Raw genomic sequence first — 18979 nt, 5'->3', positions numbered from 1 at the left:
ATATTTTTATCTCTACTTAAACATCCTGAGAGCTCCCTGTTTTATCTTGGCATCATGACTTAGATTTTTACAAATTATTTTCCCCATGTCATGTAACTCTCTTTGACCTAACACTCAATCAAAATTCAACTCACCGTTTCAACTCCCATTTCTTCTTTCCAGCCGCTATTAAAACTGTCTTTAGAGACCTCAAGCCAAAATCATAATGATCCTATAAAGCATTAAAATATTTGAGTTATTAAAGTGTCTCAGGGAAAAACAGAACTTGGAAATAAATGGGTCTCCGACACAGTCAACCCCCTCTTCACGTACGCCGTGGAGACAGACCACGATGCAACTCAAGAAAGCCTCCATTTTGCTTCCAATCCCCTCGCTTCCCTCCCAAACTGGTGCCCCCAGCCTTTTTTTTTTTTAAGTTTATTTATTTGAGAGAGTGCGCGCGCGTGCGCGAGTGCGCACGAGCAGGGGGAGGGGCAGAGAAAGAGGGAGACAGAGAGTCCCACTCAGGCTCCGTGCAGAGCCTGATGTCGGGCTCGACCTCACGAATTGTGAGATCGTGACCTGAGCTGAAATCAAGAGCTGGACGCTTCGACCGACTGAGCCCCCCAGGAGGACCCTCGAAGCCTCCTTCCTTCTAAAAAGAAAGTTGGCTGTCCCTGTCCCAACCATGTTGGGTTACAGACAAGTACTCTTCACGCTGGCATATCCCAGGACAATCACTTTCAAAACATGGCACTCAGATGAGCAGCATCAGGCACTCTTAGGAACTTGTCAGAAACACAAAGTCTCAAGCGCCACCCCAGACAAGCGGAAAGCTGGTGGGAGAAGTCGAGTGACTGGTGTTTTAACCAGTCCTCCCAAGTGTTTCGAAGCACAATGAGGTGTGACAGTCACCGCTGTATCTGTCAGCTTCCTGGTATGGAGAGAGCAGCCCATCATGTAAAAGAACAGATGCTTCGGGACTGTCTCCAGGGCCCAGACGAAAGGCTTAGAGCCCTGCCTGACTTTACACATCACCTCACATGCGCACTGGCTCATGAACCCGATGCGCTAACAGGATTCCAGCTCCATTATTTCCCCAGGTCGTCCCTGGTCCGATGCCCCAAGAGTCTCATTTGAAGTTTCACAGAATCACTTCTATTTTGAGAAAAGCAGTTTGTTACCTGTTGTGAGAGTTGTTTGTTAGCTAATTCGTAAATGCTAACCAGCTTTCCAGAGAGGGATTTTGCAGATTTGAAACCGGATGAAAACAGCATTATTTCAGTAATCATTTGATGATGGGGAGCCATCATCGCCACTGGGCGAAACAGAGACTTTAAGTTATCTGGGAGTTCTACTCGACCTTTGTACCTTAAGCGGGTAAGAAAAACAAAGAAACAAAAAAACAGACCACTTTTCAGTTTTTCTAATGAGGAACCACACAATATAGTTTCCCCCCAAATAATCCAGTTAGCTTTCTACTAGTTTGTCACATTAAGTTTATTTTTGAGAGAAAGAGGTGAGGGGGAGGCAGGGAAGGAGGGGCAGAGAGAGACGGAAACACAGAATCGGAAGCAGGCTCCAGGCTCTGAGCTGTCAGCACAGAGCCCGACACGGGGCTCGAACTCAAGAACCGTGAGATCATGACCTGAGCTGAAGTGGGACACTTAACCAACTGAGCCACCCAGGCGCCCTGTGTGACCTTTACCTGAAAGCAAGTTTGCAAGACAGTTTCTATTGTAGTTTTCATCTCAAGAGCTTCCTCCTTTACTGTCCTTTCTTCTGTGCCTCCTCCCACAGGGCCCCCCATCCCCTCATCGGATGGGACCATCCGTATTCCCTCTATTCCCTCGAGCCCTCCCAGCCTCCGCTCCTTGTAACCACCATATTCTACTCCCTCTGCTACTCTGTTTGTTTGTTTGCTGTCTTCTTTGTGACAAACTGCTGACCTTTGCCTTTCTCCCTGGCTATTCATGAAGTGAAAAATCCCTCAGTCAGAAACGTCCACGTGGATAATTCCGGAGCCACGGCTGTTTAAGACACGTGGGGGTAGGGAGATTCGGGCGTTGGCGAGGGGATGGCAGATTACAGTGTCAGACAGCTGCGTCATGGCTAAGATTTAGGAAAAGATTTTGACCTGTCTCCAACCGCCAGCACAGGTTAACCGATACTTACTCAGGATTCATGGTGACAAATACCGCACAAGACATATTGATACGAATGTCTTTTCCTTCCAGTACAAACCTAGAAGACATTGGAAAGGGGTTCAGAATGAGCCCCCACCCCCATGTGCCACTCTGGTAGGTGGATTATTTTTCCCTGAAAACGAAGGTCCGAAAAACCCAGAAAGAACCTTCTACCTCCCCCTGAACTGCTTCTAAGAATTCAGACGGAGGGCCCGGTCCAGAAGGAGAGCGGTCACCAGAGACGACTACGGCAGGTTTGGGCCGCGTGTGGCAAGCTGTGGGGGGCTCAGCACAGCCTGCTCACCCCAATTCCTGTGTCCCACGGTCTCTGCAGGACACGACAACTGTCTGTTCACCAAACACGTGCTCTTCCCATCTCCTGTGAGTTCTCTTCCTTCCCTCGAAGCCCCAGACTCCTTCCCCCTTCTCCTTAGCTCAGGATGGCACACTAAACCTTAACCGTCTGCCTGTCTTTGAACGTCTCACGTGTGTGTGAGGCTCCCCTACGTATGGAATTAAAGTTTTCTCCTGTTAATTTATCTTACGTCGGCCAAAAGAGCCTAAAAGGGTAAAGGAAAAATTTTCCTCCCCTGTACAATATGATTCATTACTAAGAGGACTGTTTTCTCTAAGCCAAAGGATGTTCAAACTGTAAGTGAGCTTGGGAACTTTCCTAAGGCTGTTTTACATTTAAATCCAAACCGCACGGACTGGGGAAAAATGACCATAAGAGGGAAAGAAGAGGCTGACCTCGAGCCCGTGTTGCGAGCCCTGCTGGGGTTCAGATTTATTTGATTGTGTCTGCGGAGTTTTGTGGGGCCTGCGGCGGGAAGGCACCCACCTGAATGAACTGACCGAACGGGAAAAGAACCCTGGGAGACCCTCGGACACAGGGTTCTCCCTTGGTGACAGCGTGGAGCAAAGAGTGATCATGGCGCAGAGTTCCCGCATTAGCACGGGACACAGCCCGCCCTCAGCTCCCCGACTGAGTAATTTTGGGAACGCTGGGAAGGAGAACCCTTGGCACGGACATTAGCGCCCTGCTGTCAGCACCAGACAGAGGGACCATGGAGAGAAATCCTCCAGTGATTTTATGGACGTCTAATACCGGTGAGGGTGGTCGAAGCAGGAAAGGAAAAACACTGGCAACAAAGCCTGGGGACACCACCCCCCCCCACACACTTTTTTTTTTAAAAGATTGTAATAGACATTTTAAACCCACAAGTCCAATTACACCCATAAAGTAAACCATGTAAGCTCCTGAATTTATCTGACGAGAAAGACATTTTTGCTTGGATTAGTAAACATTAGTAGTCTGAACATACAAATAGTATTTTTACAGGATTTTTTCAATACAAGTCTATTAATTCAGAGTAATGGGATAAGGGAGGGCTTCAGGTGTGTGGCCAGTATAATTTTATTTTTTAAAAAAGATGTAGAATTAAAGAAAAAGTCTTTGGTTTCTTCACGTGAAATAGGTACTAAGAGAATTTAAGCCCTAAAGTAAAATTAGTTGGAACATATTTGCGACCTTGTCCTGGTGGCTCCCAAGACCGTTCCAAGGCCGGGCAAGAGCCTGGATACCCCCAGGTTGGCATGAAAGTTAGTTATATATATTCACACGTTACTTGATGAGCAAAGGGGACATTCAAGACAAATGTCATTCTTTTCGGTCTATGTTCGGGGAGGGGGGAAGAACCCAAACCCAAACACTTACTGTACAACAAAGTATTTGATAGTAAGTAACCAAACACATTCAACTGATACCTGACCAAATAGCTGTCTTTTGTGGCCTTAATTGTTAGGATCTGCGACGCAATCACAGAGAGGACCTGCACATCGATCCGATTGAACTCGTCCAAACAGCACCACGCTCCCGACTGAACCAGTCCGAGGAAGAGTCTTCCTATTATCTTGAAAACAATTATTACACAGGTGAACACTCTCCCGGGGCCATGGCTCCGTGCGCGCATTCGGCCTTTTACCCGAACAGGTGCACTGTGCGCGGCAGGTGCTCGGACCCCGCAGGGCAGGCTGGAGCTCTGGGGAGCTCACGGCTCAGCACAGGGGTCCTCACATCCGCTCTCCTGCAGCTACAGCCTCGGGGCTGAGCGGAGGGCGTGCTGCTGCTGGGTGATGCACCCGAGGACCTGCGGGAGCTGGGCCACACTGGGGCGGCCCCCCAGAGCCCCGGCAGGTGCCGGTCGGAGTGCCCGGGGCTCTCGGCGCTCCCGGGAGACTCACGGTCTGGAACCTACCAATGGGTAAATGCTGGCCGAAGAAACAAGTGAAAACTCTGTAGGCCCGGCAGAACCTGTGTGGACGAAGACAGGCTAGGGACCGTGTGAGCTGGGGCATGGGAGACGGGAGCGCACGTGGGAGCCCCTCCGGGTGGGACACAGGGCCTGGTTCTCCCCACTGGCTGCAGGAATCACATCGTGTCTTTATTTAAAATTTTGATATTTGGTTTATCGTGCGTTTTTTGATTCTAAAAAAGTATTGCATTAAAATACTATTTGATTAGCAGGCTTCCCAGCTCCCCCTCAGGTTTTGCGTGGGCGGGCAGGCGCCTCAGTCCTGTCCCTCCCCAGCCCTGCTGCCCCCACCGCAGGAAGAGACAAGAGACTACTTCCTAAGGGTCTTAATGATACGGATGCAATCAGCTTGTTTAGGTTTCACTGATATTCTTGATGTGCTAAGTGAGCACAAACTGAAAACGCAAGATCTCCCGATAATGGACTCTGAACTGCAAATCAACTGACTGCCATAAAAGGTAACTGGCCGGGAACTTAACATGCAAGACAAAATAGAGTGTTTCGAAACTTCGGGTCAATTTGGGACAGGCACAGAGGTACATTAAATTTTAATAAATATTTCAGAATGTTATGAGCTACGCCTTAGGTCACGTGCCATCATAACAAGGCTGACATAAACTCAATCCTCCGTATCAACCCTGCCTCACATTTTTGTGTTAATAGCCTCATTGTTCTTAATGATTACCTTTTCGGTAAATAAAGGTATAAGGTAGAACTTATAAATTTATATTAATAAAGCAGTACTCTTGATTTCTTAATATAGTCACGTCCCATTATCAGATTTTGTTTGGAAAAGTCCCCCATTAGAAAGTTTGAAAACCACTGTCTTAGGTAGTTCAACTGCATAATGTTGTAAGTCTCAGTTACGTTAATTTAAAGAATTAACAGCATTTGCAGCTGCTAACACTCAGTGTCTCTCCAAGGGAAATATTTTCCTTGCTCTTTCAATCCTCCACGAACTATTTCTATGTATGCTATTTTTTTCCTGCATAGATATGAATAGACTTTACCTTATAATCCAGATCCTCAAAACAGTTGAACACCACACAATGTTTGCCTAACGACTGAAAAACAACATTATTTTAGTACGTTGCTCACCTTCTGACGCGAAATACTAATGTTAAAACTTCTAGAGTAATAAAATGTCTTTACTCTTTTGAGAAAACGCTGCAATATAAGCATGCATTACCCACCAAATTGAGAAACACTCAAAACCGAGTGGAGTCTGAAGGCGCATATGCTGTTTGTTAAGTTGATCAGTACGTGGAACGCTAAGGTCCTGTTTTTAAAACACACCGAGTAACTGAGAAAAAAGCATTCCAGTGACATCGTTCCAGGGACGTCAAATATGCCTTGCGTTCATCAGTTACTTCTCTGTCTCTGTCTCTCCAAACACACACACACACACACACACACACACACACACACACACACACTGCTATTAATCACAAAGACTAGGTAAAAGTCTGTGTGGGGGGCTCAAACAAAACGGGTCACCCTTAAATGAAGGGGGACAAGACCACCGTTCATGCGTCAGCTTGTCCGGTGGAATCCCAAACACGACGCACGCTCGGCGTGCAGAGAGGCCAAGTCCCTGTGCACTGTGGACATTTAAAAATTAAAGGACGAATTATATGAATTAATGAGCGTGGTGAGATGTCTGTTAAATGTTAGGAACATCTCAATAGCAGAAACGGTGTAAATTTAAGGTACTGTTAAGGTCTGTGTATTTATTCTGGATACAGAAACCGCTTACCTTTGCTAGATCTTTGACACTCTCTGTTTTGCCCGTCCCGGTGGGCCCAGAGGGGCAGCCTCCGAGATTCAAGAGCAGAGCCCCCGTGAGTGTGAGCTGGCACCTGTTGGTGAGGGGCGTAAGGACCAGTCTGGGGGTACAGCCCAGGTACTCGTAGCCATAAGTAAAGCTGGCATTGCCTTGGGACACGTAGCACAGCTGTTGTTTTTCGTTCCACTGATACTGCAAATGTCTGAGAACGGTATTTTCAATGCTCATGTTATTTGGACAAAACTATTTTTAGTTTTTTTTGCACATGTAGAAACACAATAAAAACTAAAAACGGGATGTTGACTAAAAAACAAGTACAAACATTAAAATAAAAATGACAGGAGTTACAGATCATTCAACGACTACATCAGACACGAAATATTAGGACTCAGAACTCTACAAGCTTACGAGCACTTTTCCCGGCGAGGAAAATGGCTTTGCTGAATCTCGCCGCTGCTTTGGTGTGGTGTGGGCAGCACTAACGGAGGATTTATACAAGAATCATCCCTATGAAGTTTATTACGGTTTTCAATAAAAACGTGGCTTATGACATTGCTCATTATAACCAGGACCCTTCCTATAAGGGTAACTGAGGGAAATGCTCTTTGTTCTTAGTGTCGAACAAAACCATTGTATTTATCTTATGACCCTGTCAACTGTGTGCTAACTGTAAATCTTTTCTTCTATAAGAGGCTCTGGGTAAAACTTGTGACCAATCTGTAGCTTTACAGTATGTGTTCTTCCCTCCCCCCCCCCATTTTTATCGAGATATCGACATATACCTTTGTGTTAAAGGTGAACACACAACCGAACGATTTGATACATGTACATATTGTGAAAGAATCACAATCAATTTAGGTAACATCTCTCATTCACACAGTTATGAGCTTCATTTTCTTGTGATGACATCATTTAAGATCTACGGTCTTGGCATCGTCCCAATAAAGAATTGTTAACTACAGGCGCCATGCTGTACATTCCATCCCCAGAACTTACTTATAACTGGAAGCTGGTACTGGGACGTCCTTCATCCACCCTCCACCCCAGCTCCACCCCCGGCCTCTGGCAACCCCCAACTTCTTCTCTGTTTCTATGAATCCAGTGTTTTGGGGTTGCCCATATGAGTGGGGTCATAGATTATCTGACTTATTTCATTTAGCAGAACGCCATCAAGGTCCATCCATGTTGTAGGATTTCCTTCATTTTTTATGGCTGTGTGATATCCCATTCCACCCATGTACTACATTTTCTTTTTTAATATTTTTTAATGTTTATCTATTCTTGAGAGAGAGAGAGAAAGAGAGAGGGAGAGAGGGAAGGAGGGGAGGAGGGGCAGAGTGAGAGAGAGAGAGACACACACATAGAATCCGAAGCAGCCTCCAGGCTCTGAGCTGTCAGCAGAGCCCAACACGGGGCTCAAACTCACAGACAATGAGATCATGACCTGAGCTGAAGTCGGACGCTCGACTGATTAAGCCACCCTGGTGCCCCTACATTTTCTTTATCCCTTCATCAGTTAATGAAGGTCTTGGCTATTATAAATAATGGTACGATGAACATGGGGGTACAGATATATTTTTGAGATAGTGATTTCATTTCATTAGGGAAAATACCCAGAAGTGGAATGGCTGGATCACATAGTAGTTATATTTTTAATTTTATGAGAGACCACCATCCATTTCCAGAGTACGTACACCAATTTACATCTCCACCAACAGTGTATAAATGTATTTTCTCCACAGCCACAACAAAATTTGTTACTTCTGGTCTTTCTGGTAATAGGCATTGTGACACACGTGAGGTGATATCTCATTGTGGTTTTGATGTGCATTTCCCTGGTGATTAGTCGTGCCGAACAGCTTTTCACATACCTGTTGGCCATCTGCATTTCTTCCTTCGACTGCATGTCTATTCAGTTCCTCTGCCCATTTTTTTAATCAAAAAAATTTATTTTGCTGAGTTGTAGTTCTTTATATATTTTAGATCTTAACCCCTTATTAGATTAATGGTTTGCAAATATTTTCTCTCATTGCATAGGCTGCCTTTATTTTATTTAAAAAACATTTTTTTTTAACATTTATTCATTTTTGAGAGACAGAGAGAGGCAGAGTGTGAGTGGGGAAGGGGCAGAGAGAGAGGGAGACACAGAATCCGAAGCAGGCTCCGGGCTTTGAGCTGGCAGCACAGAGCCCGACGTGGGGCTTGAACTCACGAACTGAGAGATCCTGACCTGAGCCGAAGCCGGACGCTCAACTGACTGAGCCACCCAGGCGCCCCCATAGGCTGCCTTTTAAATTTATTGATGGTTTCCTTTCTTGTGCAGAAGCTTTTGGTTTGATGTAGACCCATTTGTTTATTTTTGCTTTTGTTTCCTTTACTTTTGGTGTCAAATCCGAAAATTATTGCCAAGACCAATAACAAGGAATTTACTGTCCATGTTTTTGTGTAGAAGTTTTATGGTTTTAAGTCTTATGTTCAAGTCTTTAATCCATTTCAGTTGGTTTCTGTGAGTGGCATCAGGTAGGGGTCCAATTTCATTCTTTGCATGCAGCTGTCCAGTTTTCCAAACACTATTTATTGGAGAGACTATCCTTTCCCCATTGCCTATTCTTGGCTCTTTGGTCACAGATTGACTACATACACGTCAACATATATATACACGTATATACGTCTATATGCATGTCTATACATATCTATCTATCTATCTATCTATCTATCTATCTATCTATCTATCTATCTATCTATCTCCTGGCTTTCTATTCTGTTCCATTGGTCTATGTGTCAATTTTTATGCTAATACCATAGTGTTTTGATTATTATAGCTCTGTAATACAGCTTGAAATCAGGAAGTGTGATACCTCCTTCTTTGTTCTTCTTTCTCAAGACTGTTTTGGATATTTGAGAGGTCTTTTGTGGTTCCACAGAAATTTTAGGATTTTTTTTTTCTATTTCTGTGAAAATTGCCATTGGAATTTTGAGAAGGTTTGCATGGAATCCATAGATCACTTTGGGTCGTATGGACATTTTAACAATATTAATTTTTTTCAATCCTTGATCATGGGTTATCTTTCCACTTGATCCCATGACCCCGGGATCATGACCTCAGCCAAAATTAAGAGTCAGATGTTTAACTGACTGAGCCACCCAGGTGCCCCAAGAGAAAATCATTTTTTTGTCATTGTTAAATAATCACAGTTATTTACTAATGGGATGTGTGTATGTGTTGTACACTACATAATTTCTCAAACCTTAGAATCAGATAGTATACTTGCCAATCTTGTTTCACGTTAATTTTCATTTAGTGCTTGCCTTTTTTATTAATCAGGGAAACTGTCCAAAACCTAGCTTTGCAAGGATAAGAAATCACTGACCCGTTTATCGCGTGGTCTCACGTTAAACCTGTCAGTTACTCGGAGCTACTAGTTTGCCTGGTGTCTGACAGGTGCTCTGTGTCCCTCCGAGTCCTTCAAAAGTTTAACATTTTTTGCTCACTGGTGGTGTCCTGTGAGTTCCCTGTGGTGCCTTAGGTCATGCTGGCCCGTAATTTGCGAACCGTAGCCCTAGAATCACAGGTGCTCTCAGTTTATTGGAATCACGTCTCTTCCACTTTGTTTTTCTACATACGCTCCTCCACCCTTGGTTTTCACTCTCCGAGAGTCACTAGCAAAGTAGCAACGACACACTAAACTCTGGGGTGATGGTTCAAAAAGATGGCGTATTTCCTTGGCAATTAAAAATGTAGACACACTTCTGCCAGAAGACGAACGTGTGAACACGTGTCAAATAGAAAGTACTCTGGTAAGATATACGCAAGTGGTGTTAGTCAAATATATCGGCCTCTCGGCTCCATTTTCCCTAGAGTTTAAGGAACTTGTCACATCAAAAATAAGGAGATTTATAGTAATGCAGAATTTCTTAACAGTGAGCTTTTCTTAAGAACCAAAGACCTTACGCAGGCAGGACAGTTGTTTTTCCACGAACAGAGGAAACCGTAGAGAAAAATTAGCTCAGAAGTTTGAAACTGCACATTTATCACAGGACTCTTCTGCTTGACCTTTTCTCCCCAAAGCCGGTGGTTCTGTTCTCTACAGTGTCGTGTTTGCACATGAAACACCACGTAAGTGTGAGTACGCGCTCCCAGGCTCCTGCTGGGAGAAAGGGGTTCTGAGACCTGACTTGTGTCCCGGAGTTGAGCGCACATGGGGGGAAGTGGAGGCCCGAGGGAGAGCTGCTGTCACTGCCCACTGAGAGCTGCCCTCTGGCTGAAAGGCGAGGGAAAACGCAACCACAGGAAGAAGGAAGCCAGTCCGGGAAGATGGAGCAGAAAGAGGTTCGAACCAAGCGGAAGGACAGTGGAAAGGAGGAAGCAGCAGAGGCACGCGGTATCCAAACCGACACGGTTTGCTCAGAATTTCCACACGTCCTGGAAAAGTAAAACTTGGGTTCGACAAAATCCGAGGCAGAGAATTAATTTACCGAGAGGGAGCCCTGGACGAGGGACGAGTTATTTTAGGTGGTGTTGTCGTCTCACCTCCTTACCTTGTCCACTCAAAATCATCTGCACTGAAGACCCCTTTCAGCAGCAGGTCCCCCGCTATGTCTCTGCAGTGAACGTACACCGTGAGCAGCGCCCCCAGGACGGCTTTCGTGCGCGCGTTACCGCAACCCAGCGCCACCAGCTCCGAGATCTCCTCCAGCTGACCCATCAGACCAGCACGGACTTTCTCCAGCTCCTCTCTCGAACGAGAACTCGCAAAACTTCTGATGCAATCATTAGAAAACATGATCTGGCTCTGAAAAAGAGGTCAAGATGACGAGTGAAGAATAAACTTGATGCATCAAACCAGACGTTTTCATACCACGTGAGTGCGCGCAGTTTGCCCGCTTGTACGTATCTGAGAGTAAGACACTGAACTCAGGTTAACGCCTGTGGGGCCCTTGTTTTTTAAGAAGCTGAAATGTATTTACCACCAACATTTATACTTTTGAAATCTTGTATTCTTTTTTTTTTTTTTTTTTACGTTTCTTTCTTTTGAGAGAGAGAGAAAGCATTGAGTGGAGAAGGTGCAGAGAGTGAGGGAGACACAGAATCCCAAGCAGGCTCTACACTGTCAGCACAGAGCCCGATGTGGAGCTTGAACTCATGAACCGTGAGATCATGACCTGAGCTGAAGTCGGACGCTTCATCGACCGAGCCACCCAGGTGCCCTGAGATCTTGTATTCTTAACCACCATCACTAGCCTGAGTAATAATCCAGGGACAGTAATAATGGTAGAAAACCCCAAGAGGAAGTCAGCACCGTTTCCTCAGTTGAACCCAGAAATACTAGTCTCAGAATATGGTGTCTGCAATCATAATTTTCAGGAACTCCGAATAACTTGTTACTTGATCCATTTTCGGACACTCACTCTTCCCATAAACACCAGAGCTGTTTTAAGAAGGCTGCTGGATTAACGTCACATTGACCTGGAAGTCGGTGGAGGGGACACGTCAGGAGGCTTGTAGGCTTCTGCCCCATAATGAGATAAATCGTGATTTCGGTCACTAGGATAGTCCTCCTGAGGGGGAAGTGTGCTGCGGGTGAGAGGGGACAGTGAATTCGTTTTGGGATTTTATGAACCTGAAGTGCCTAAGAAACATATAAGTAAGGCTGTGAAGAAATAAATACCGGAATAATTAACATGGAGGTAATCTGTATAGCGAGGGGGGGGGGAGCTTTTGCCCAGAGCAAGGTCAGAGGGTAGAGGATGGGACACCTGATGCACCCGTCGGTGCTGCTGGCTGACTTTCTTCAAGGATGTGGTAACCCACAGCAGCGGATCAACAGGAGGCTGGACACGGAGGCTCAGGAAGTAGGCGGGAGCAAGTCTGGGCCAGGCAGCAGGGACCGTCATCGAGGCCACAGCACTTACCAGAGCCAGAAGCCACCCCACTGCTGGGTTTGAGGCATCTATTCAAGATTCCCAGCCTCGGGGGAGAGCATCCAATGGGCCAAGTGCCCTCCCTGGGCTGCAGCAGTGGGGACGGAGGAGGATTTGGTCCCAGTGAGGTGGACCGGGAACCAGATCTTCATTTATTTATGTTGATGGATGGAAGGGAGTCCTCACTCGATACGGCTTGGATAAACCCACGCTGGGATTCTGGAATTCTGTCAGTGGCCAGAGCGTGCAAACATCTCACCCCCGCCCGCCCACAGGCGTCTGCCGGGAGAAGGTTCCCAGTCACGTCACGTGCGCAGGAGAAAGGGAGGCTGTCAACTGTACAGGGAGGAGAGATGAGCAGTAGGCAGCCTGGGAGAAAACGGGGCAAAGTCTGTTCGGCGATTTAAGCTCAAGCCTATAATAAGGCATTTCTGGAAATGACCCAGCCTGCTCCTTACTGTTAACATTTTTGGAGGACCAGGGACCTGGGGAAGATCTTTTCTTCGTAGAGCAGATTCGATCATTCGAATGCCCGGTAAACCACAGAAACACCCAGATGGATTGATTACAATTTCGCCGCCTTTGCAGACAACAGCTTCAGCAAGTCCTCGGCCCAGGATCTTAGAGGATCTGATCGCTATCCAGTCAAGGGGACGACAAACGGGACCAAGGGGATCTGACGTCGGAATTGGGGTCCACAATCCCAGGTTCTCTTAACAGAGACTCGGCCGTTGTGGTGGCACAAGGCAGAGTAAAACGAGGTGACGTGGGTTTTACATTTAACAGAGGACTTCATAAAGCCACTCGACAGCAGGAACTCCCGATGACGAGACTTCCGCCTTCACCGCTGCGGGAAAACTACGGTCTCCATGGTTCCTGCAGACCCTCATCGCCAGCGGACACGGAGGACTCTTCGGGCCTCGCTAGAGCATCTTAAAATGATGACCAGGCACTTCTTCTAGAGGAAAGTCCGTCAGGTTCCCTCTCTCCTGCCGTAGCTTCCGGGACCCCCTCCTGGGCACTCGGTTCCACCCTTGCACCGCCCCCTCCTCCACCTGTGTGTTACAGGGGGTGTCCGCTGGGGTCTTTCCTCTTCCTCGGCTTTTTCTGCAGGTTCTATACGCTCCCTCAGCTTCAGCCACCACTTCACCGGCTCCGCTCACAGCAGCTGCCCGCCTCGGCTTTCTTGGTGCCACACGTGCCTCGCGTCTCTTCCTCTCCTCCTTCGAGGCCCAGAATGATGGCTCCCTGCAAAGATGTCCAGGTGCTAATCCCCAGGTGCTTCTGGCACCCCACTTGACTAAATCAAGACCTTGAGGTGGAGAGATTACTCTGGATTATCTGAGTGGTCCCGACACGATCACATGGGAGAACTTTCTCTGCCTGCGAACAGAGGGAGGTCAGACGAAGGAGACCGGCCAGAGAGACACAAACCACGCTGGCTTTGAAAATGAAGGAGGGGCCGCAAGCCGAGGGGTGTCAGTGGTCTCTAGAAGCTGGAAAAGATGAGGAAAGGGAGGCTCCCCCAGAGCCTCCAGGAAGGAATGTGGCCCGGCTGACGCCTTGATTTTAGCCAGTGAGCCCAGGGGGGCCTGGAACCGGCAGAGCCGCGACGTAATGAACGTGTGCTAAGTTCGTGGTAACTCTCTAATGGCGATGGTAGAAAACAAGCACAATGCAACAGAGTGACATCCCTAAGAAAACAGTGTGCGATTTATTTTCATTCAACGTTTTCTTATGAAAACATTTAAAAACATGAAAAGGTGGAATTATAAAACGAATACCCATATACCCACCACCTACGTGCTAATTTTTTGCTACATTTGCCTTCTTGCACATCTGTCCACGCATCCGTCCGTTCGTCCATCGTATGTCTTGATGCATTTCAAAGTAAGTGGCCCATATAAGTACCGTTCGTGATGGCTTATTTCTACATCTTTGCTTTCTTGGCAGTCTAGTTCAAATGAACTTACCACTGTGAGGACCACTTGTCCCGGATGAGACACCACCCACACGGAAAAAGTCTGGTAGCTCCAGTCTTCGACGCCTTGACTTACAAATCTATAAACAAAACGTTTTATTTCCATTATTACATGTGATCATTGTGGCCCCTTAATGATCAAGCGTGACAAGATTTTCCCTTAGGATCTCTAATTTTTTAACTCTAGGTATATGTATGGGATCAAATGCTAGAGATAACAGAGCCTTAATTCATGCATAATGAATATTCCTTAAACTTCTCTTTAATACCACCTGTACTTGTCCACCAAGTTTTGGGGCTGGTAAAGCTAGAAGGGGGAGACGACACATATTTAGGTTTGAATTGCATACTATCAGTGACAAAGTCAGCATTTAAAATAATTTGTACAAGGGTGCCTGGGTGGCTCAGTCGGTTAAGCGTCGGACTTCGGCCCAGGTCACGATTCACAGTTCGTGAGTTTAGGCCCCGCATCGGGCTCTGTGCTGACAGCTCAGAGCCTGGAGCCTGCTTTGGATTCTGTGTCTCTCTCCCCATCTCTCTGCCCCTCCCATGCTCATGCTCTGTCTCTCTGTCTCAAAAATGAATAAAATGTTTAAAAAATAATACTAATTTGTACAAGATGGAGTACTGGGCTGAAACCACCAAATGAACTTTAGCAGTAAAGCCTTGCATTTAACTTTAAAAATGAGTCATAATGAAGAAAATAGGATTTATGAAAAATATGTAGAAATTTTTCTTTAAGACTAAGTTCATGTGTGCCATCAGTATATGTCTTCATATTGTTATGGTGGTTTTTTTTCACTCACAAGTTTTAAGTTTCTATATAGTCAAATTGATGACTCTTCACATTTTCTCACTGAAATTCTCACACATTTTCTCACTGAAATTTGAAATTCTCAACACTAAATCTGTTTTCTTCTAATACTTCATTTATCAATCTTCATTTAGACTTTGATTTTTATTTTTTTAATTAAAAAAATGTGTATTTATTCTGAGAGAGAGAGAACCAACCGTGAGATCATGACCTGAGTTGAAACCAAGAGTCAGACACTTAACCGTCTGAGCCCCCCAGGTGCCCCTAGAATTTATTTGATTTTTAAAATGAATATTGATTCTAATTTTGGCTGTAATTGCAAATGGTGTCTGTTTTTATTATTTTCTTCTTTATCATTGCCACTGAGGGCAAATAGGTTTATAGTGACTTTTTATATATTTCAAGACAACATCAGTGGCGAATGTATGTTTAATCAATTAAACTGGTCTTTTATTTCATTTAGTGTTTGTTTTCTTTTGGTTTGCTATTCCATGAACTGTCTTTATTGCTTTTATTCATAACTTTTTGTAGCATGGCTGTATCTCTGTAACAGGATATAGTTCCATTTATCTTTTGACAAGATCTTTTAATTAGGATCGTATTCCTATTTTGACCCTCTCCCCCCACCCACTGCACACTGTATTTTCTTTATTTTGTTTCCCCCAGGGTTTGGGAAATATTTATTCTGATTTTTTATAGTCTATAGTGTGAGTGGATCAAGATTTTTGACTTAATAATCCTGTCTTCATCCTGAACCATATTCTTTCAAATGACAGATGAGACGCGAATATTATATATAATACACATATTACATATTTTATACATACACACGCACACACATGCACACCACACTGGACAACAACAAAGTGTGCTCCGGGACACTGACGACGAGGAAAGTCTCTTGCAGACAGACAGCAAACTGGGATTGAATTACAGAAAGAAGAGCAGAGAAACCAAAGAACACCACTGTCGGGTGCGACAAACACAACAGCACCCGGGGAGCATCTTCGGATGGTCACGGGAGCCGTGACTTCTGCCTGTGTCCCCACCACCTGCCCTGTGCTGACTTCCGGGTGGGGGTGGGGGCGTTGGGAGCGTCCTAGGGTGAATGCTGGAGGGAGCAGCAGAGCAGTGCCCGAAATCACAGCACACACCCTGAACCACGGATGGGGAAGATAAAGAGGAAGGGAGGGTGGGGGTGGGGAGAGAGGGAGGGAGAGCAAACAAAGGAAGGGGACCCTGGCATTTTCCCCTAAGAGGAGGAAGATCTGAAGCAGGGCTGGAACTCCGGGACCAGCGAGGTGACCCGGGAGGTGACAGAGGGGGTGTGCAGGCTCCGGGAGAGACAGAAGGAATCTGCAGACGCTGAGAGATGAGCCACCACGGACTGGGCCCCGCGTCCCTCCTGCCAACCACAGCCGTGGCGGGCGGCCCGCTGCGATTACGCACTGTTGTTTGCTCGCCTGCCGGGGGATAGGGACTCGCCGGTGTGAGCGTGAATAACCCAGTCTGCCCAGGGGCGCGGTGTGAACGGAGCCCACGCAGCCTCGCGCAGCTCCGTTCCCAAAGCGAGCACACATCCGAGGCTCCGGGACCCGATGCATGTCACGGGTGGGCGGCGGCTGACGCTCAGCCAGAGGGGAGCGTCACTTCTGAATACGAACCTCACCTGGAGAGACAGAACACTGCCAAGTCCTGCAACACTCGATAAAATAAAAGTAACTTCTCGAAAGGTGAGAGAAGACCTCAGTTTGGGCTGAGCTGCAGAATGGTCACGTTTCAGAACGAAATCGAGGCCTCTCCCAAAACCCGGCAGAAAAGGGCAGACCCTGCATGTCCACCACCCCTGCGCTGTTGTCTCCTGCTCTTGACCCAGGTGTCATCAAGCCCCCCACCGAGAGGCCCGCCTGAGGCCACACTGCAGCATCCCAGCAGACATTGCAGCTCTGTCCTGCCCGCCTGGTGCTCCGAGGGTCTCGCGGGGTTTCTCCTTGACCCGATCCACTCGGCTCTTCCTCACCGACGCATCGCCTTGGTGATATCGTGGGGGAGCTAGCATTCAACACGTTGGATTTGAACTTAGAAATTAATTCCACTCAGATCAGCATGCAAGTAAGAGAGCAAAATAAAAATATTTGCCGCTCACGGATGCTTTCTGAAAAAATTACTTGGAAATATGTAGCAGAATGAAACTCAACTCTACAGTGTGAGACGTATGAATCCATCATGAACAAAAACCAAACCAAACAGACCAAAAAATTACTAACACTAGAGAATTACAGATGCATACACAGGGAGTTCAACTTGGAATAAAATCCCACATGATTACGGAGGTGACGGGAGGGCATTCTGGAGTGACCATGCACACTGGGGACAAATCGGATTTTACCACAGGCTTTGACTGCATTAACATTTTAAGAGTATTCACCAGGAAAAAGTGTCTCTGACTTTGGCATGTCTACCCCAAAAGAGATGAGGAAACTCAATATAACACCAGTAAGTGAACTCCCCCCACCAACACCAAGAGCCCAGTCACGAGAAGACATACAACAGGAAACCGCGGGAAGGAGCACACACGAGGGTGCTCGGGGAGTTTACGGGAGGGACTCTGCAGACGTGCGGCAAGGTTGAGGGAGGCAACAGGGGTGGTGAAGCATTTATTTATTAAAAATAGTGCTGGGCATCCAGGTGGCTCAGTCAAGCATCCAACTCTTGACTCGGGCTCATGTCACGATCTCACGGTTTGTGAGTTCGAGTCCTGAATTGGCTCTGCACTGACATCGTGGATCCTGCTTAGGATCCTCTCTCTCCTCTCTCTGCTCCTCCCCAGCTCGCACATGCATGTGTGCTCTCTCAAAATAAATAAATAAACTTAAAAAAAAAAAAAAAAAGAAAGAGGGGGCCTGGGTGGCTCAGTTGGTTGAGTGACCGACTTCGGCTCAGGTCATGATCTCACAGTCTGTGAGTTCGAGCCCCACGTGGGGCTCTGTGCTGACAGCTCAGAGCCCGGAGCCTGCTTTGGATTCTGTCTCCCTCTCTCTCTGCCCCTCTCTCGCTCATGCTCACACTCTCTCTCTCTCTCTCTCTCAAAGAATAAACAAATATTTTTTTAAAATTTTTTAAAAGAAAGAAAGAAATGCTAGAAATACGAAAAGGATAAAAATCCACAGAAAAGGAAGAAATGTTTAACACAGTTTTCTAAAAAAAAAGTAAGCGGACCAAAGAATGAACAGGAAAACAAGGAAAATTCAACATAAGGAAATCTGTTATTGTAATTCATGACAACCACAAAGCAAAGTTGAAAGAGTATTTGGGATTCTTGATAGTTTCATTAAAAAAACCCTCTGATCTTAATAAACATCCTTTAATTATTAAACACTCTGCAAACAAGGAATAGAACAAAACTCTTTACTTTGATGAGGGGTATATTCCAGAAATCTAAGCATCGTTACAAATGGGGAAATACTAGAGATGTTCCCAGTAAAGTCAGGAACAAGAGAAGGATGCTCACTGTCACCTCTGCTTTTCAACACTGTACATCTGTCATCCTAAACAACATGAAAAGGAAGTGACACTTTTCAAAGGACTGTAAAGAGACCTTAGTAGCAGTATTATCATTATTAGCATTATTAGCAAATGACAAGACTCTCTAACCAGAAAACTCCCAGAGTAACAAGTGGAAATCCATTGGTCTCTCAAATGCCCAGATGCCTTTTGCGGGGTGGGGGGGGGGGCGTCCTTGCCCACAGGAGTTCCTGCCCTCACACACAAGAGGACATCTGGCCCTTATCACATCACCCCAGGGAAAAACCAGAGCCAGGGAAAGCCACTGTGGTTATTTATGTAAGTAAATAATAATCTACTCTACTCTAGAAGCCTTGCGTGGGCATTCAGGATCATATTAATAAATACAGATATTAAAACTTCAAGACCAATAAGTAGCCTTTCTTTTTTTTTTTTTTAGGTTTATTTTTATTTAATTTGAGAGAGAGAGAG

The 18979-nt window shown here is 46.0% G+C and overlaps 1 protein-coding gene across 1 annotated transcript in view; it reads right to left on the bottom strand.

The window, feature by feature from the left end:
- DNAH14 (dynein axonemal heavy chain 14) overlaps positions 1 to 18979 on the bottom strand; it is a 327779-nt gene that overhangs the window by 183380 nt on the left and 125420 nt on the right. Inside the window, exons 27-34 of the mRNA XM_043569070.1 lie at positions 14162 to 14249; positions 10806 to 11059; positions 6237 to 6468; positions 5491 to 5544; positions 3933 to 4078; positions 2155 to 2223; positions 1164 to 1350; positions 135 to 211 (exon numbers count right to left, since the gene is read on the bottom strand). Coding sequence (XP_043425005.1) covers positions 135 to 211; positions 1164 to 1350; positions 2155 to 2223; positions 3933 to 4078; positions 5491 to 5544; positions 6237 to 6468; positions 10806 to 11059; positions 14162 to 14249 — 1107 coding nt within the window. The remainder of the gene's footprint in view (positions 1 to 134; positions 212 to 1163; positions 1351 to 2154; positions 2224 to 3932; positions 4079 to 5490; positions 5545 to 6236; positions 6469 to 10805; positions 11060 to 14161; positions 14250 to 18979) is intronic.

The sequence above is a fragment of the Prionailurus bengalensis genome, chromosome E4 (genome assembly GCF_016509475.1).
Source record: "Prionailurus bengalensis isolate Pbe53 chromosome E4, Fcat_Pben_1.1_paternal_pri, whole genome shotgun sequence".
In the NCBI taxonomy this organism is placed as follows: Eukaryota; Metazoa; Chordata; class Mammalia; order Carnivora; family Felidae; genus Prionailurus; species Prionailurus bengalensis.
This window is presented reverse-complemented; position numbering and strand designations above follow the sequence as displayed.